A 21,912-nucleotide genomic window follows, 5' to 3' on the forward strand; every position below is an offset into this window, starting at 1 on the left:
CGGCCGAATTTTGGTAGTGACTACCAAAATGCGTTGCTACCATTTTGAGGTGCAATACACCTTTATTTATTTGTCCTTTACATGATCCTATGCCATGAAAATAATTGTATAGTCACTTGATCTTGGACACTGTAGCCGGCTCGAGTGGATTTTGACAGGGTGGATCATACAAGACGCGCGTGATCCGTCCTGGCAAATGCACGAGAGCCGAAGAAAGTTGTGCTATTTAATGGCAAAATGAAAAATACGTGATTTACAGTACAATACGTAATTTGTTTTCTGCCTGCTGTATTTTACTTGTGATCGACTTTTTACATAGGTTTACAATAAATACTGATGATTTAATATTGTAGTCTTGGAGGATCGGATTTTTTTTACGACTCATGCAAATTGATATGCACATTGATTGAAAATTATACATTTGTACAAAAATAATGAAAAAAATGTGTTATTGATCTGTTCATGTAGCATAAATATATTTATACAAAGGATAGTATGATGCTTAAGAACAACTTTAGTGACAGGACAACTTGATAAAACGGAAAAGGAACAAAATATTTGCTCATGTATTTGTTTGTAAAAGATTATGACAAAATAGTAGTATATAATACAAATCTTTAGTTTATATGATTTATTTTCCTCTGTCAAACAAATGTCCACAACAAGATCGATACAAATATAAACCGATTGTTATGCTGTCACTGTTTCCGACAAATAATTAGTTCTGGCTGTTTCTGCTTGTTTCGTTCCTGCATGTATGTATCAGCAGAGAGCTGGAAAGATCGAAAACACAATTAGTTTATGGTTCAAGTAACAAAACAACGTTTTATATAGCTTTAAAGATGATGAAGGTAAATCAAGAAACGAATCGTAGTGAAAATCGTTCAAGTTTTCTCCCTTTATTCCCTCCAAAAAGTTATATCATTTAAATAATCTTCGCCCCGAATTTTTGAAAATGTTACAAATTGATACAAAAGTAAAAAGAGTCAATACCCTAAATTGTGCACGTAAATTCTACAGCTCAAACAAAGCTATCAAAGTACTCAAGGGAAACGGGCACGCACACAATGTGCAACGTTATTTAAAGAACAATCTTAGTATAAGAAAGTCCACTGAAGGATCATTTGTGTCATATTATTTTGATCGTCATCTTGTCTATGGTTTATGAAGATCTATTGAAGAAAGTTTCATTTTCCCACATACTATTGATCTAGCTTTATTGTACATGTGACCCATATTCAGATTCATTCTGTCAAACTGTTTTGAAGATCTGACAGAAACACCAAACTACTTTTTCCTGGTGGCTGCATTGCAATAACAGTTTTGGTAGAAGATCAAACAAAGGACCGATTGTCTGAACTTATTCTGAAATCAAACAAGCGATCTCTGATACGAATATATTTATCATATCACGTTTATGAATCTAGACATCAATCAGTCAAACTCACGGAGGCCATAGTTTTGACAAATCGCAACCGCTTGAACATCTCTGCAGAAGGTTTACCAAAGGTATAAGAACCGGTAGTTTAAATCAAATGTATTTTAATAGTTTCTATCAAAATGTACAGAGAAAAACAACTACACTAACTGTGAGTCTTTTTGTTGAGCAATTTTGTCAGATAGTTGTTCATTTAAAAGAAACACATCTGTATGAAATTTCACCAGCGATTTCGGCTAACATTTACATTTCAGCATTTTTCAATCTACTGTTATAAAACAGTTTGCACGTATTCTGGTAGCCATGTTGTACAACAACTGTGTGGGGCTATTTTCAAATCAGACTAGTGTTTCCTGGTGAGAAGAGTTTTTAAGCTAGTATCGTGACCACGCCCCTATCGGTTTCTGGTTTACCCGCTTGTAGAGTTTTGAAAATGATAGAATCCTTATTATCCTCCACACACCCAAAAGATGAAAATGATAATCATAATGTAGCCCGGCCTGTAAATCACCGATTGTATTTAAGCTGCCTTTTAAAATTATGTAATTTATATAAGTGATAAAGTAGTCCAGTGTATTTAGATCAAAACGTTTCTGTCTCAAATTAGGTCGCACGTAGTTCAAATAAGATCTCAGATTACATTTATAAGCAGACATGCTCATATATTCTTTTGTGTTTTACCAAATGTATGCAAAAAGCAAAACATCTGGTATGACAAGTGGTGTATGTGGATTCCTAGCTGTTTACGGTATATTTTAGACCCCTAACATTTTTAACGAGTTGGTGCATATGTTACTTTGCCTGTTATACTGTCACTGTTATAAAAGATCCAACAAAACGTATAATTTTTATACTTCATAATTTAGGACCTCGCAGAAATGAAATGATACAAAACTTGCATAAGAACATCAAATACAGTTTTTTGTATTTTTTTTGTATTTCTTTTGCCCATCTTTAAGTATTTACCAGTAAATAGCAGAAACAAAAACGGATGAGAAAAAATGTTGTTCTGTCCTGGCTTTGCAGTGCAGCTAATGGAATGCCACAAAAGAAGTTATGACTTGTTCCCCTTTATTCCCAGTCACTATTATCAGCAATATCAAGTTTTGTTCTAACGTACCTCCCAAACCTTCTAACGATGTGCAATTTTTTAAAATTCTTTTATACACCTTTAGGTAAATGTAAGAAACAAAAACGGATAAGAAAAGAGTCTTGTGACAAAGATAGAGATACTAGTTTGGGTAGCCCACCCTCAGGTTGTACTTGATTCTGTTTTTTTTTTGTATTGTTTTTACGAAATAACGTTTCACTGCAGGATTTTTTTAAAAGGAGACCAGGTTTACGTTTACATGACATATAGAATCATTTAATGTAAAGTGGCATTTGATAATAAAAAGGTTATGATAGTATTCTGAGTAAATGTAAATAGTTTCTGTGCGTTCATAAGAAAATAAAACCAAAAATTAGGAATTCAAGACTCTATCTTAGAATAAAGGTTTTGTTGTTATTGTATTTCAGGCAATGAAATACATGGTAACGTAACAACTACACAGGTCCGTCCGTATGAGTGGTGAACGTTCTGAACGGTATTCTGTAAATGATCAGATTTAACCTGTTAGAGTAATGTGATGAATAGAAATATATAGGTTATAAAGTTTAATACTCGTTTGAGGGAACCAGATTACAGCACGTTACAATCCCTCGTTATTATGGCGGTTTGATTGTTATAGACCAGAACACGTGAACGATAAAACGACAGAGGTGAGTGATATCACAATATCTAACCTTTCGTACTCAAGTGACCTAATAAAACATATTTGTTATCAAATGTCTTACTGTTTTCGCCGAATGTAAAGAACCATTTGAAGTTTATTGCGCCAAATGCGACTCCAGTGGCGCGGTAAAGGTCTTCCGCAATATTGAACAGTGGTTGATCATCCATATTTCCATGTATATAAAGACCTGAAAAAGTCATTGGTGTCTCCAATAATTTATCAATTGATACAGAAGGCTTAAGTGACAGACAAACATTTGGCCTAACTTGAAAGACAGACAGAAGGCCAAGCTTAACCTGACGGAAAGACAGGAGGCCAGACCTAACTTGAAAGACAGTCAGAAGGGACAGGCTTAACCTGACGGAAAGACAGGAGGCAAGACCTAACTTGAAAGACAGTCAGAAGGGACGGCTTAACTGACGAAAGACAGGAGGCAGACCAACTTGAAAGCAGTCAGAAGGACAGCCTATCTGACGGAAAGACAGGAGGCCAGACCTAACTTGAAAGACAGACAGAAGGGACCGGAAAGACAGGAGGCCAGACCTAACTTGAAAGACAGACAGAAGGGACAGGCTTAACCTGACGGAAAGACAGGAGGCCAGACCTAACTTGAAAGACAGACAGAAGGACACGCTTATTCTGGCGGAAAGACAAGAGGCCAGACCTAACTTGAAAGACAGTCAGAAGGAACAGGCTTAACCTGACGGAAAGACAGGAGGCCAGACCTAACTTGAAAGACAGACAGAAGGGACCGGAAAGACAGGAGGCCAGACCTAACTTGAAAGACAGACAGAAGGGACAGGCTTAACCTGACGGAAAGACAGGAGGCCAGACCTAACTTGAAAGACAGTCAGAAGGGACAGGCTTAACCTGACGGAAAGACAGGAGGCCAGACCTAACTTGAAAGACAGACAGAAGGGACCGGAAAGACAGGAGGCCAGACCTAACTTGAAAGACAGACAGAAGGACACGCTTAATCTGGTGGAAAGACAGGAGGCCAGACCTAACTTGAAAGACAGTCAGAAGGGACAGGCTTAACCTGATGGAAAGACAGGAGGCCAGACCTAACTTGAAAGACAGCCAGAAGGGACAGGCTTAACCTGACGGAAAGACAGGAGGCCAGACCTAACTTGAAAGACAGACAGAAGGGACCGGAAAGACAGGAGGCCAGACCTAACTTGAAAGACAGACAGAAGGGACAGGCTTAACCTGACGGAAAGACAGGAGGCCAGACCTAACTTGAAAGACAGTCAGAAGGGACAGGCTTAACCTGACGGAAAGACAGGAGGCCAGACCTAACTTGAAAGACAGACAGAAGGGACCGGAAAGACAGGAGGCCAGACCTAACTTGAAAGACAGACAGAAGGACACGCTTAATCTGGTGGAAAGACAGGAGGCCAGACCTAACTTGAAAGACAGTCAGAAGGGACAGGCTTAACCTGACGGAAAGACAGGAGGCCAGAACTAACTTGAAAGACAGACAGAAGGGACCGGAAAGACAGGAGGCCAGACCTAACTTGAAAGACAGACAGAAGGGACCGGAAAGACAGGAGGCCAGACCTAACTTGAAAGACAGACAGAAGGACACGCTTAATCTGGCGGAAAGACAAGAGGCCAGACCTAACTTGAAAGACAGTCGGAAGGCCAGACTAGACTTCAGTGAATCTATTTTTAAGAAAGTCTTATTTGCGCTGTGAGAAATTTAAAATTGAAACTTGCAAACATGCGCCCCATACTTACTAAACATAGTTTCCTCGAGCAGGCATCTCCTTTGTCCAACTATGTAGTTGGAACAGAACATGTTCCAAACGTACTTCTCTGGGCAAGATGACCACACAGCCTGTACTGTAGTTGTCTCTGAAATGTAACAGCAAGGTCATATATTCTGAATATTATAAATGCTCACTTATTTGTTTCCTTTTTGTATGATAAAACATAATAATTTTAATGAAATTTTGTCCATAAAATATACTTTTTACCACTTGTAACATCTGTTTCTACAGTAAGGATGCATTGAAAAGAAAGGTACGGCGTAGATATTCCATTACTTTGATACATAAGGAACAAGGTAAGTCAAACTGTTAACACGGCCAGCAGTAAATTTATTTCGGGTCTTGATGATATTTATATTTTGGACATATTAAAGAAGACTTAACCCAAGTCGGTATCTTATCAAAGAGGACGACATACACAAATCTGATAAGCGATTCCCTCCACTGGTCTTCCATATCCGACAGTAACAAGGGAGCAAAGCCTTATCAAAACGACCCATTGGTCTTCCGTTACGCACCATTACGATAGAACCAACACCTTATCAAAACGACCCACTGGTCTTCCGTTACGCACCATTACGATAGAACCAACACCTTATCAAAACGACCCACTGGTCTTTCATTACGCACCATTACGATAGAACCAATACCTTATCAAAATGACCCACTGGTCTTCCGTCACGCACCATTGGGATAGAACCAATACCTTATCATAACGACCCGCTGGTCTTCCGTAACGCATCATTATGATAGAACCAGCATATTATCAAAACGACCCACTGGTCGTCCGTTACGCACCATTACGATAGAATCAACACCTTATCAAAACGACCCACTGGTCTTCTGTTACGCAACCTTACGATAGAACAACACCTGATCAAAACAACTCATTGGTCTTCCGTTACGCACCATTACGATAGAAACAAGACCTTTTCAAAACGACCCACTGGTCTTCCTTTACGCACCATTACGATAGAAGCAGCACCTTATCAAAACGATCCATTGGTCTTCCGTTACGCACCATTACGATAGAACCAGCACCTTATCAAAACGACCCACTGGTCTTCCTTTACGCACCATTACGATAGAAGCAGCACCTTATCAAAACGACCCACTAGTCTTCCGTTACGCACCATTACGATAGAAGCAGCACCTTATCAAAACGACCCACTGGTCTTCCGTTACGCACCATTACGATAGAAACAAGGTCTTTTCAAAACGACCCACTTGTCTTCCATTACGCACCATTATGATATAACAACACCTTATCAAAACGACCCGCTGGTATTCCGATACGCACCATTACGATAGAATCAACACCTTATCAAAACGACCCACTGGTCTTTCGTTTACGCACCACTACGATAGAACCAGCACCTTATCAAAATGACCCACTGGTCTTCCGTTACGCACCATTGCGATAGAACCAATACCTTATCATAACGACCCACTGGTCTTCCGTTACGCACCATTACGATAGAAGCAGCACCTTATCAAAACGACCCACTGGTCTTCCGTTACGCACCATTACGATAGAACAACACCTTATCAAAACGACCCACTGGTCTTCCGTTACGCACCATTGCGATAGAACCAATACCTTATCATAACGACCCATTGGTCTTCCGTTACGCACCATTACGATAGAACCAACACCTTATCAAAACGACCCACTGGTCTTCCGTTACGCACCATTACGATAGAATCAACACCTTATCTAAACGACCCACTGATCTTCTGTTACGCATCATTACAATAGAACAACACCTTATCAAAACGACCCGCTGGTCTTCCGTAACGCACCATTATGATAGAACCAGCATATTATCAAAACGACCCACTGGTCGTCCGTTACGCACCATTACGATAGAATCAACACCTTATCAAAACGACCCACTGGTCTTCTGTTACGCACCATTACGATAGAACCAGCAAATTATCAAAACGACCCACTGGTCTTCCGTTACGCACAATTACGATAGAACAACACCTTATCAAAAAGACCTACTTGTCTTCCGATACGCACCATTGCGATAGAACAACACCTTATCAAAACGACCCACTGGTCTTCCATTACGCACCACTACGATAGAACCAACACCTTATCAAAAAGACCCACTGATCTTCCGTAAAGCTCCATTACGATAGAACCAACACCTTATCCAAACGAACCACTGGTCTTTCGTTACGCACCATTACGATAGAACCAACACCTTATCAAAACGACCTACTTGTCTTCCATTACGCACCATTATGATAATACAACACCTTATTAGACGACCCACTAGTATTCCGATACGCACCATTACGATAGATTCAACACCTTATCAAAACGACCCACTGGTCTTCCGTTTACGCACTAATACGATAGAACCAGCACCTTATCAAAACGCCCGACTTGTTTGTCATAACTCACCATTTACGTTAAATCACAAGGCAGCATTACGATAGAACAACGCAATATTTAAGCGATCAAGTGGTCTTCAATAATGCACCATAACGTTAGAGCAACGCCAAATAAAAAGGATCAAATGACATTTCATAACGCAGCATTACAATAGAATAAGGTTTATTTAAACGATCGACTTGTCATTCATAACTCACCATTTCAAAAAAAAAAACCGGCCAACGGTCTTTCATAATGCGCCATTACGATAGAGCAATGCCTTATAAAACAATCAAACGGATATTTTTTACACACCATTATGATGAGCAATGTGCCTTATAAAAACGATCAAATGGTCTGTTATAACGTATCATTACGATACAACAAAGGCTAATTAAATTGATCCACTGATCTTTTATAATGCACAGTTATAATCGTATCGCCTTATCAAAAGAATCCATTGTTATTTCATAACGCATATTTATGATAGATCCATGGTTTATCAGTACGATTCCATACCTCATGTTTTTATTTCGATGTAAATGAGATGTAGAACCAAAATTTGTAGTCCTGTTTGGCGCCATATAACCTATACTGTGTTGGTGCGCCGTAAAACCCAGATAAATAAATAAATTATCAGTACGACCCACTGTCTGTCTTAACGCACCTTTGTGACAGAGCAACGTCTTATGTAAATGATAAAATGGTTTGTTATAACGCATCATTATGACAGAACAACATGTTATTAAAACGACCAATAAGTCTGTCATTCTCTTATCATTTCGATAGAGCAACGTCTGATGAAAACAATCAAATGGTCATTCATAACGTAAAATTATGACAGAACAATGGCTTATTGAAACGACCCAACGGTCTTTCATAACGCACTTTTACGATAGAGCAACGCCTTATGTAAACGATAAACCTGTTTGTTATAACGCATCATTACGACAGAACAACATTTTATTAAAACGACCAATAAGTCTGTCATTACCGTATCATTTCGATAGAGCAACGCCTTATGAAAATGATACGGTTTGTTACATTGTGTACACTACCGTAGCGCTGACCTGTGTACTTTCGCTCGGGGCATTATGGGTAAGAAGTATTTTCAACATGGAGTCGTAAACAAGGAAGTGAAAGTGTGCTTTGCATTTTTAGTTGAATATTCACCATTGTTGTTTCCAGAGTATGATTAATTCTAGTGTATCCATTTTAGTATCATTTGAAATGATGAATTTAAGTTATCTGCAGTTGTGCAAATCGATTCATACATGAAAACGACATCGTTTAGCTTGTTTACCTGCAAAATTGTACATGTATATTTCTGTACAGCTTTTTGATTGTTTGTTTTGAGTTTAAAGCCGTTTTTCAACAGTATTTCAGTCATGTTACGTCGGGGAGTTAACCTAACCAGTGTTCCTGATTTCTGTACCAGTACAAACCTGTTCTCTACAAGTAACTGCAAACTTTTCCACATGAATCGGAGGTGGAGGACAAATTTTTTCAAACACAAATATTGTTTATCAAATAGCCGCAAAGAACATTAGCCCCGCCCGAGGATTGAACTCACGATCTGTAGATCTACGTGCTACCTACTGAGCTGTACATGTACATCATTCATTGTACGAATGTACATAAGTATTGAACGTACCATTTTCGAATTCAGTATAACTATAAATTGAAATATTGTCAATCATACATTTTTTTTATTTTTTGCAGGACTAATTTCCAAAGTATCGGTTCGATGTAGTTCAGTAAGGCTAAATGTACAGTCCAGTCAGAAATGGTCCAGACTTAAAAGGCTAATTACCAGATGTACACTTTGTTTTCTTGTATTGTATTCTTGTTTTGTTAATTGATATTTTTTCTATATAAATTTGAATAAACAGTTGATAATTAGTACGAGTTTATATGATATCGGAATAGTAAAAATCTTATTCAATAAAGATTTCTCAGCTTGCTTCAAGATTGTAAAAAATCTCAGAATTTATTTCCCGGTGAGGACAGTCAGTGACAGGTAGCTCAGTTGGTTAGAGCACCCCAGACATAGGAGGTCTCAGGTTCGAATCCTGACCTGGCACTTGTCCACCTTATAACCTCCAATTATGTCAATTTACCCTTCCAAATTTTAACACATAAATCTTCAATTCTTCATGTATGTACATTTGATCTTATGATATTTTTCATAACACAGCACATTTAGAAAGTGTTTCAAGCATTTTGCCATGGAAAACTTATGAGACTGATGCTTTAATTTATTGTTGTAAATTTTGTTGTTGAATACAATATCCTATTAACTTTGATAAAATGTTACAGTTTAGATACATGAAATGGTAGGTATATACTAATGTAACATTTACATTTTTTTCAACTGAGAAACAGGCATGTCCCATGTTTTATAACTGCAGGTCAATAGGTAATACAAACTAGGACATTTTTGTTTTATTTAGTAAAAATTGACTAGATGAATACTGACCAAGATACTAGTAACAGTATATTACATTACATATTTGTAAAGGTAACTATAAAAAATCCTTGCATATTTCTTAATCTGCTGCATGAACTGTCAGAAAGGTGTAGTGATAGAAATAATGGAATCTTTTGAAACTAAGTGACATTCTTATTTTTGTATCTGAATAAATTATCCATTTCAGAAGAAAGGGACTTGATTTAAACATATTGCTTTGTGTTTTAAATGGTATGGTTGACATAATATTTACTAAAAGTTTTGGTTGGAAGATGTAAAAAAGATGGAGAGAATCTTTGGTCAAACATTGGAAATTAAACCTACTTTCTGAGAGAAGAATGAACCAAATATTTTACAACTAGCCTGGGAAATAGAATTTTTGTGTGAAATACTATCAAATTAAAACATTGAACAGAATCTAGAAACATTTTAAACATCTTTTATTGACTGTATATATATACACATTGTTAACATTTTAGTTATTATTTTCATTTAAGTTATGAGTGTATTACCCTTTTACCTCTTACTGATTTGATAAAATGTTTTAATGTGTGTACCAGTAATAATATTAATAATCATTAGTAATATTGCATGACTTCTTACATAAATATCTGGTCCATAGTTTGTGTTTTATGACATGTCTAATATTTGAGAATAATAGTTAATATTAATGTCTAAAGTCATGTTATATACCACTTATTGAATGGCTTGCCAGTCAGTATTCATGACTTAGCCCTTTTTTACTATTGATCAGCAAATACTTCCATTAATAATTATATTGTATTGAAGTTGTCTGTGCTTAGGATTTTATATGTTTACCTGAAGTGTATTTGTTTGATATGTTCCCCATGTTTAAAAGGCCTGTTAATTAATAAAAAAAAACAAAAAAAAAAACTGCAAAATAATGTGTATGAACTTTAATATATGTACAAATAAAACTGGAATTCACAAAGGTGGTTGTTTTTCACTCATGATAGTGATATTGAAAACGGAAATTCTGTCAGTATTACACTGTCTATGATTCATTCATTAACAACAAGTACTTTTTAGCATTTCCAGTTAGTAATAGCAGAGAAATTATTCTCTCTTTTGTCTGTCAGTGGTGCACCAAGGGCAGGACTAGACTATCAGAATTGCAATATGTAAACTTAGAGTAAGTGTTTGGTTATTAACACTTTGAACAGAATATGAATTATGATATACATGTACATTGACATGGGGTGCCAGCTGGTATATCAGGCCACACAGTATTCCTTCTTGATGACGTGACTTAAGCACTCTATTTGTGCATCATTTAGACGTTTAGGACATTGATCTTATGGTATCTAAGTCTCCAGATCAAAATTGAATATACCATAATTGCGTTGCAATACTATAGTATAGGAAAGTGAAAGTAGATTTTCCTTTTTGTCAAAAAATAATTCTATGACACGAGTCAGAGAACGATAACGGTTTAAAAAGTTTAAGTAATCACAATTACGCATATTTCTTGTAATAACATGAAAAAATAAGTAGATTCTGAACATTTACCGTCCTCCGCGGGACTATGTTTTAGTGTATGTACAATTATCCAAAATCGGCTAGTTATCAGTTCCTAGTATAGAGGTTAGACGGAATGTGTGACGTCACGCTCTATGTATAGAATGGGTTTGTTATAACGCATCAGTACGGCAGAAGAACACGTTATTAAAACGACCAATAAGTCTGTCATTTCCGTACCATTTCCATAAAGCAACACCTGATGAAAACGATAAACCGGTTTGTTTTAACGCATCATTACGGCAGACCAACATATTATTAAAACGACCAATAATTCTGTCATGACCGTACCATTTCGATAGAGCAATACCAGAAACTGGTTTTCCATAACAATTCATTGCGATAGAACTACGCCTTATCAAAACGACCCACCGATCTGTTATACCGTACAATTACGACAAAGTGACGTTTTACCATCTGTTATATAACTAACCATTTCGATACAGCAACGCCCTATAAACGATCAACTGGTCTTCGATAATGGTACACTGTGATAAAAAAAACGCCATATCAAAACGACCTAATGCTCTGTCATACAGTTTCCTTACGATAGAGCAACGATTTATGAAACGATCAACTGATCATTGATAACGCACAATTACGATGGAGCAACGGCTTAAAAACGATCCAACGGTCTTTCGTAACGCCGCACCATACTATAGACAAACGCCTTATGAAACGATCAAATAGTCTTTCATAACGCACACGTACGGTAGAACAACGGCTTATTAAAGCGACCCATCGGTATTTCGTTATGCATTATGAAGACGACCAAATAGTCATTACATGGAATTACGATAGAGCAATGAAAATGATCACCATTACGATAGAACAGCGCGTTATCAAAACGACCCATTGGCTTTTCATAAAGCACCATTACGATAGAGCAACGCCTCATGAATGATCAACTGGTCTGTTAAAACGCACCGTTAGGATAGAAAAAAAACGCTTGATGAAAACGATCAACTGGTTTTCCAAAGCAGTCAATTGCGATAGAACTATGTTTGAATAAAACGACCCGCAGGCTTTCATAACGTGCCACTTTGATAGAGGAACACCTTATGAAAAGATTAACTGGTCTCCATAACCTACCATTACGGTAGAACAATGCACTGTCGAAACGATCCACTGGTCGTAGAGGCAAAGCATTACGGTTACACATTGCGTTTTCACCTCGCGACCTGAAATTCAAAAATGTGTCAACAGTTTAAACTAATTCATTTACATTGTATTGAATATATCCTGTAGCCCGCCCGCTTAGCTCAGTAGATAGAGCGTCTGTCTACGGATCGCGTGAGTTCGATCCTCGGGCGGGGCGTATGTTCTCCGTGACTATTTGATAAACGACATTGTGTCTGAAATCATTAGTCCTCCACCTCTGATTCATGTGGGGAAGTTGGCAGTTACTTGCGGAGAACAAATTTGTACTGGTACAGAATCCAGGAACACTGGTTAGGTTAACTGCCCGCCGTTATATGACTGAAATACTGTTGAAAAACGGCGTTAAACCCAAAACAAACAAACAAACAAACCTTCTTAATAGGTATTCTGTTTTCTATGTTGTGATGTCAGTTTAGTTGAGCGCTGGCAATTTATACCATTTATGTCCTTTTTATAGAATAGAAACTGTGCAAACCGAAAGGGGGCTGACGTGGAGCGTAGCGTCGATTTGATATTGACAGTTAAGCAAAGAAGGAAGTCAAGCTCTATATATTCTGCCACAAACAACGGTTGACGCGCGGACCGGTAAGAGAACATTATGACGTAAATTATTACGTCACATTGCCGCTTGACGTCCAGTTCATAACTACTTGGATAAATGAAACCGAGGATAGTTTTTATTGAAATATTTCATTGAGCACGTCAGAATGAAAACAATGAATACATTCTTGTGGATTACCGTCTAATTAACTTTGGTTCATCTTTAGGTCCTTAAATATTTAACCACTCGGGCTAACGCCTTCGGGGTTCAAATCCTGCGTATCTGAACTCTGAACCGTGATAGATCAGACGACAAGCTACTCGAAGGCCTCGATTATTTGTTAATTATATTTATCGCCTTTTTTCAAGCAGGTTTCTTAATTTACATTTATTTGTTTCTGTGATTATTTTGATTTGATGGTCAAAATTGTAGTAGGGGCATATTTCCCGTATACACTTGAAGTTAGGGTCTCCGGTCCCTTTATATCCCTGCTCTTGTGCGGCTATGTTGTGCGCACGAGACTTCTGAATCTAGTTTCAGTTGGTTAGTACATCTGACACCTGCTTTTACGATTCTATATGGTTTGATTTCACTTTCAGCAATAAAACGCTATCCATGTCGAAATGAAATATGTTGTTTTAGGCAGGTTATATGAGTTACATGATAAATAGAATAAGAGTCTACAGTCATCAAGTGGAGGCTGATATGGGCTGGAAATATTGAGGTTTAAGCGAAGGAGATGTTGGTCGCATTTACTTGATCTATGATAGGTAAACAGAGAAGAAATTTTGAGATTTCAGCAGGACAAACTTACATGCGATAAAAAGAATATTACATTTACGTCTTTCCACATTAAATTTGTTTACCTCGTTGAATAAAATTGATTGAAATGCTCGACAGAATCTCGCATTTTATTATTTTATTTAAAGCTCATTTGATAAATTCAATATGAATAGACACTCATGTATTATCCTCTATTATCTGTACGGTCTTTGAATGATGTCCTACAACTGTGGAAGGAAATGCAGAACCTCTCTGTTTTCCTCTAGTTTATCTTAAATAGTCAGCATGCCAAATGCCATTTAGCTACCTAACCTTAAATTACAGTATGCACAATTTTTTTTGCATGAAAAGGTTCTATAACATGTACCTTCATAGAAACTGGCAAGAAACATTCAGTCATTACATTCCAGCTTGCCTCTCTGGATGCGATACTGTTGCCAAACTATGTGGCACTGAAAATGCAGGTGAAACGAGGGTACATTCTAGACAAACTTCGAGATGTAGATGGGATATGGACAAGGTATTTGGAGTTTTTTTGCTACCTGTTGCGAAATGAAAGAGGCTTAAAGGCTGTCCGATATCAGAAATGATATCTGGACATGCAAATCGGGAAACAAAACTGCTCAGATATGTCCAAACAACAATCGTTCAATGAGAATGCTAAGAGCACACATACAGTCATGCATAGGATGGAGTGGATTGGATCCAGACCCTTTAAATTTTGATGCTATCAGTTTTAGTTTGAGTAAAGGATCCAACTCTTTACGAGGCTTGTTCCAACGACATTCGTGGAAGACAACCCCCACCCCACCCAGGGCACCAGCTTTGTCTAAAAGTTCATCCTTTCTGGATCAGAACAACCATGTGCAACATCCCGCTGTCGTTCTGTGGCTCACCTCTCCTGCACAATATTACGTAACTGCCATTAAAACTGTAGCTGTCAAATGATTGGCGAAGGATGTAGATGAAATACTCAGTGATGCAGATTATGATTCTAGTGATTCTGACGGAGAATACGAAAACATAGCAAATATATACATGCCAATTGTTCAAGTCAAACAAAATATATCATATATAGACAACAGTGTACCTTTTAACATATATAATACATAGGTAGAACAAGGACCAGTTAATTTCATACAGTTACATTATAATGACACCTGATATATCATTACTGGCATTTATAGCAAATTGATCGCAAATCATACCTACTTCTTATATACAGTTTATATTCAAAATTTAATTCTTATGCTTTTGAATAAGAATATCCATTTTATCCACCTCTTCGTTATAAAATAACTGAAGAACATTTAAAGTTTTGTATACATTCCTAATTATTAGAAGTACTCATATACGGTGGAAAATATCTGCACATTTTGAATGTTTAATGCAATATATAGGGATTTTCTGTTTTGGCGGCCATTTTTTACAGCCATTTTGGATTTTTCACATGAATATTTCTTCTTTGAATTATACTTTTGATGTTTATCATGTTACCTCTAGCAATAAAAATAATATATACATTACAATCCTGTCATAATGTCCTGTAATTTAGGAGATATGTTGTCTTTGCATTTTTGGCAGCCATCTTGGCGGCCATCTTGAAGATGCTCAATGAAGACAAAATTGCATCATCCAGTTTCTATGAAAGTACATGCTGTAGAACCTTTTCACGTAAAAACATCTTGTGCATACTCCAATTTGGGGGGTTTTTGGTCGGCATACTGACTAAAAATTTCAAATGCATTTCCGGCCGCCAGAGGGCGACTCGAAATCGTCTATTGCTACTTTAATGTGGTAACATATCAAGCTTGTGCGGAAGTGTCAAAGATATTATACATACACACACCAACACGCAAATACATATCAAAAGGCATTTTTATCAACGCAGCTAAAATATACGAGTCCGCAGTGCAAATCTAATGATATCATCGACCATATCAAAGAACTAGAAGAGTTAGCCGGACAAGCCTAAATCCTGCGCAAACGCTGCGGATAAATCAACTTCCAATTTCTTGAGCGGTAATTTACAAAAAAAAAAGACATTGCTTAAATATGTATTTTACTTGTTTATCATAAAAACTGGCATCGTTTTGAACAAAGGTCAAAAAGTCTTCGTCTCCAAAATTTATTATACTCCTCGATTTTGCCCTTTATTTCGCAAGAAGGTAGGATATTAAATAATAATAATGGGCCGTGCCATGACAAAACCTGTATTAATGACAAAAGATTCATAATTGAGATAACAAAATATTCATGCCGAACATTCTTTTACATTTCAAATCTGAAAAATTGAAGAAATTATCTTCACTATTTCAAGACTTACAATGTTTTTAAGTATGTAACCGAATGCATTTAAAGACCTGACGTTATGAATGTGATGAACGTGTGCATATGTCATCTATAAGACAGTTAATGCGCATCACTAACTAAACGTCATACATTTGAATATTTAGAAACAGTTTTAATTGTTTTTACTGAAAAATAAATTAACCGTGTATTTTTGGTTTCATCACGAGCCTTTTATCTATTCACCGCTATATTCTAATAGTGCATGGGTGCTTTGGAATTTCGGTCGCCATGACAACATAAATAACATTTATTTGTAAAATATGGTAGAATTTGATTTGCCCTAAATAACTAAACTACAATACACTAGTTTCTAGTTTCTGCATGAACATAAGAAAAACAATGATTTTCCTGTGTTTTAAAATATTTATAATATGCACAAATTATATCACGTCACTAATACAGTTTTTTTCATGGAACGGCCCAGATATATGTCTGCTATTAACGTTTTTTTCTTTTATTTCTGAGTTGCAGTTTTTACACAGAATTGCACCATTTGTCATTCCTAGAATATCACGTAAAGCAGAAAATGGATCCTTTTCAATAGAAACTAACGTAAGACCCTTTTCCACGCGAAAGTATGGAAGGATCCTTTTCCACGGAAAAATAGAGATATATATGCATAAATGATCTTTTATAATTAACTGCATTTCTGTAGTAGCAATGTGTCACCATGTCATCATTCAATACACGTGACCAGGTATACATATCTTATAGTGTCCGTTACATGCTGCCGTATCTTAGAGACAAATAGCGTTTCATCAAATCTAATCCGCTAAATTTAATTCTTAGAAGGTTTGTATCTTTTTGATTCTACTGGAATGTATATAAACCTGTACATTTTGCAGAGTTCTAATAAATTTCACAATAGATAAAACAAACGGATATATTATAGAATTTACGACTAAAAAAGATAAAGGTCACCAAAAGGAACAAATTGTCTTGCCAATCATCAACTGTTGACCAATGCTTACAGTTAGAGGTACCATCTGCAATTAAACATTTCATTGCATTTTATACACAATTTTCTGCTGCAGATATTTGACAAATGTTTTCGAATTGATTTTATGATCATTTTTGTATGGTTAAAGGGCAGTCACTGCACATATAAGGGCATAGTATTACTTACCAGTCTATTGATTGCAAGGTAACTTTCTGTTAGTCTACAGATGAGCAACTTACTCAAGGTGTACATATTGCAAAGCAATTTTCTCCAAGTCTACATACTTCAAAGCAACTTACTCCGAGTCTACATACTTCAAAGCAACTTATTCCGAGTCTACATACTTCAAAGCAATTTACTCCGAGTCTACATACTTCAAAGCAATTTACTCCTGGTCTACATACTTCAAAGCAATTTATTCCTGGTCTATATACTTTAAAGCAACTTACTCTAGGTTTACATACTTCAAAGCAACTTACTCCGAGCCTAAATACTTCAAAGCAACTTACTCCGAGTCTACATACTTCAAAGCAGCTTACTCCGAGTCTACATACTTCAAAGCAACTTACTCCGAGTCTACATACTTCAAAGCAATTTACTCCTGGTCTATATACTTCAAAGCAGCTTACCCAAGGTCTACATACTTTAAAGCAACTTACGCCGACCGAGTCTACATACTTCAAAGCAGCTTTCTCCGAGTCTACATTCTTCAAAGCAGCGTTCTCCGAGTCTACATACTTCAAAGCAGCGTTCTCCGAGTCTACATACTTCAAAGCAGCTTTCTCCGAGTCTAAATACTTCAAAGCAACTTACTCCAGGTGTACATACTTCAAAGCAACTTACTCCGAGTCAACATACTTCAAAGCAGCTTTCTCCGAGTCTACATACTTCAAAGCAATTTTCTCGGAGTCTACATACTTCAAATCGACTTACTCCGAGTCTACATACTTCAAAGCAACTTACTTCGTGTCTACATACTTCAAAGCAGCTTTCTTTGAGTCTACATATTTCAAAGCAACTTACTCCAGGTCTACATACTTTAAAGCAACTTACTTTGAGTCTACATACTTCAAAGCAGCGTTCTCCGAGTCTACATACTTCAAAGCAGCGTTCTCCGAGTCTACATACTTCAAAGCAACTTTCTCCGAGTCTACATACTTCAAAACAGCTTTCTCCGAGTCTACAAACTCCAAAACAGCTTTCTCCTCTCCGAGTCTACATACTTCAAAGCAGCTTACTCCGAGTCTAAATTCTTCAAAGCAACTTACTCCAGGTCTATATACTTCAAATCAACTTACTCCGAGTCTTCATACTTCATAGCAGCTTTCTCCGAGTCTACATACTTTAATGCAGCTTTTTCCGAGTCTACATACTTCAAAGCGGCTTACTCCGAGTCTACAGATTGCAAGGAAACTTTTTCCGAGTCTACATACTTCAAAGCAGCTTTCTCCGAGTCTACATACTTCAAAGCAGCTTTTTCCGAGTCTACATACTTCAAAGCAACTTACTCCGAGTCTACAGATTGCAAGGAAACTTTTTCCGAATCTACATACTTCAAAGCAGCTTTCTCCGAGCCTACATACTTCAAAGCAGCTTTTTCCGAGTCTACATACTTCGAAGCAGCTTACCCCGAGTCTATCTATTTCAAAGCAGCTTACTCCGAGTCTACATACTTCAAAGCAACTAACTACAGATTGCAAGGAAACGTTTTCCGAGTCTGTAGATTATAACTGTTACTTTACCTTGAAACTATAAATTGCCATGCAATTTACTCCGAATCTGCATATTGCTCTTAAAATTACTCCAAGTCTGCAGATGACAGGTAACTTACTACGAATCTATAGATTACAGTCTACTTTACTCCGAAATTACAGACAGCAAAGGTTATTATTTCCGACCCTGCAGATGGGAAAGTATCTGGCAAGATTACTTGCTCAATAACTAAAGATAGTAAGGTAACTTACAATCTACATAATTAATACAGTGAAGCTTGCTCCGACTCTACAGATTGCGAAATAGCTTACTCCGATTTAAAGATAGCAAGGCAACATACTTCGAGTTTATAGATTGTTAAGTAACTTACTCTGAGTCCACATATTGCATGGCAACTTACTCAGCGTCTATATATTGCATGGTAACTTACTCAGCGTCTATATATTGCATGGCAACTTACTCAGCGTCTATATATTGCATGGCAACTTACTCTGAGTCCACATATTGCATGGCAACTTACTCAGCGTCTATATATTGCATGGCAACTTACTCAGCGTCTATATATTGCATGGTAACTTACTCAGCGTCTATATATTGCATGGCAACTTACTCTGAGTCCACATATTGCATGGCAACTTACTCAGCGTCTATATATTGCATGGTAACTTACTTCGCGTCTGCATACTGCATAATAACTTACTCCGAGTCTACAGATTGCATGTACAATGAGCTTCCCGGTATTCTCGTGATTGTTGTTCTGTAATGCAAATCAGGAGCAAATGCTGGTGGTTGAATAAGACCGAAATAAGCCTCCATCATTGTCCTGTCAACAACCTGTGAGACAAATAAAGTCGAATGTTAGATAAAATCAACCTTACCCTATACATAATCCTTTTACTCATTTTTCTGAAGTAAATGAAAACTATATTTTTTGTTAGCGACTTAAGGGTTACGTCCATATTTTGGAGAGAAAAAAAAAAGTCATGGAAAGAAAGAGTTGTTTGTAATCAACATTGAACAGCATATAAAACATGTATCTTACTCTACAAACGATTGTCAATTTACTGATACATGTGCTTAATTCTGGAAAGGGACCACAATTTGGACGCTTCAAATCCTTTAAAAGTCTTCGTTTTGGTGCATTTGCAATAATATAATGTACCAGTGCTGAAACTTCATATAAGTATGTTTCACGTAGTTTTCAGCAATTATTTATTCTTATTTCTTCACAACTGACATTCCTTTATTTAAAATGGACAACTTTTTGAGAATACTTTCAGTATTCAATTTTACGATGAAACATGTTTTGGATAGGTAGATGCCATATACTAGAAAAGAACTTGGTTTTCCCAGGTATTAGTTTTGGCACAAATGGCCTGACCTTGTTCTCCCCAGCCGGAAAGCCGCCTCCCATTAACGACAAAGAGGGACGTGACCTTTACCACTTGCCTACGGAGTCCTCTGCTATTAAAAATAGAAATCTTGAGGAAAAATGTGAAGATAATTTGTACATCTACGCAACGCTTTTAAATATTTGGAATTTGTTACGTAAGAAAAATCTCAGCATCGACCTTTCACATCTCCCTAATATGAATCAGAGATAGAAGCGAATATGTCCAGACAATTGTCTTAAGCCCGAATAGCGCAGAGAACCTATAGTTAGTCGAGGGATTTAAACATACAGCCTCTGGTAGAACAGCGCGGAGAACGTTCTAATAGTCGAGTGCCTTTGGTCGAAGAGCACGGAGAACGTACGACTAGTCGAGGGATTGGAACTCAGAGAACATAGAGGTAGTCATGGATTGGAACGCGGAGACAGTGCGAGTAGTCGAGATATTGGTAAATACAGTCTCTGGCCTTGAGGTCTTGTGCATTTTGAATCTATTTAAAATGAAAACTGTACAAACAGCGATACATCTACAACTTGGTTATTGCAAAAACATTTCTAAAAATGTAAGATAAAATAGTAAAAGTTAAAAAAGGAAAATAAATAAAGAAAAATGAAAAATATTTACTTACGAAAACATCGAACTCGTTTAGTGACAACAGGGTATTGTAGCTCGGTATTCTAGCATATCTAATGAACTGCTCCCTCCCGCAGTCGCATTCGGGAGTAGCTTGTGCTGGAAAGATACTGAAAATAATTGCTAGACCAGTAAACAAAATCATGATTTTGCCCATTTTATGGTTTAATTAAAATGGAAAACTTTTACTGATTGCAACGCGTTGTATGTTGCTGCTATCTGTGGTAAAGATTCAGTTTCATTTAATATTTAAGCCCCCGGGCGGCCGCATTACCGATGAAACTGCAAAAATAACCTTAAAAAATCCAGGAAATGTAATGCATGGTTTCCTGCCTTGCACTAGTGGTGAAACTTTTCGTCACGTATGCAAATTTGAGTATACATATAAAGAGGACACATTCTCCATTTCTTGACGATTTTCCGGAAAAGACATCAAGATAGAAAAGATTTATATCACTTTGTCACAGAAAAAGTAACATACCGTCAAAATGCAAAACAATATTATCTTCTCGCAAGTTTACTTGCCTATTCAATATACCGCTGAATCTTGACAAACTGAGCAAAAATGTCAAACATATGTATTTCTTTGGTGGGTAGGAATACGACATTTTTTCAGATTTGCTCTATTTTCTGAACAAGGAACACCTTGGTGCTCCAGAAATCAATAACAGATATAACATTATTGTAACATTATTAGGTTAAATGGCTGTACCTACTTTACAATATCTGTAAGGAATGGGGCTTTTCTTAATAAATTACAAAGAAATAGATAAGTTACATATAAAAGTTTTAAACATGTGTAAGGTGTAAAGAAATGCGTAAAAAGTCTTTGTAAAAACTTCATAAATTATTACTAAAACTCAGAGAAGACTCTCTTTTCTTCCTGTTTCTCAGACCGAGCTGCCCACTTTGAAATACGTATGTGAAAGATTTGCTGAAACCGAAAATCTGTAAACTATGAGCTGAGTTAGTGTTAATTAAGTGTAATTAAGAGTTTTCAACTATTTTGTTACACTTT

General features: G+C 36.9%; 1 protein-coding gene across 1 annotated transcript; it reads right to left on the minus strand.

Annotated features, from left to right (window-relative positions):
* Positions 1–609: 609 nt before the first annotated feature.
* LOC123537326 (uncharacterized) lies at positions 610–21,108 on the minus strand. The gene is made up of 6 exons (XM_045321003.2): positions 20,890–21,108; positions 19,571–19,704; positions 12,473–12,561; positions 4,954–5,070; positions 3,275–3,400; positions 610–773 (listed from the first exon to the last, which is right to left on the minus strand). The coding sequence occupies exons 1-6, from the start codon at positions 21,049–21,051 to the stop codon at positions 763–765; spliced, it is 639 nt and encodes a 212-aa protein (XP_045176938.2). The 5' UTR covers positions 21,052–21,108; the 3' UTR covers positions 610–762.
* Positions 21,109–21,912: the final 804 nt, after the last annotated feature.

Source organism: Mercenaria mercenaria, chromosome 17, assembly GCF_021730395.1.
Source record: "Mercenaria mercenaria strain notata chromosome 17, MADL_Memer_1, whole genome shotgun sequence".
Classification (NCBI taxonomy): Eukaryota; Metazoa; Mollusca; class Bivalvia; order Venerida; family Veneridae; genus Mercenaria; species Mercenaria mercenaria.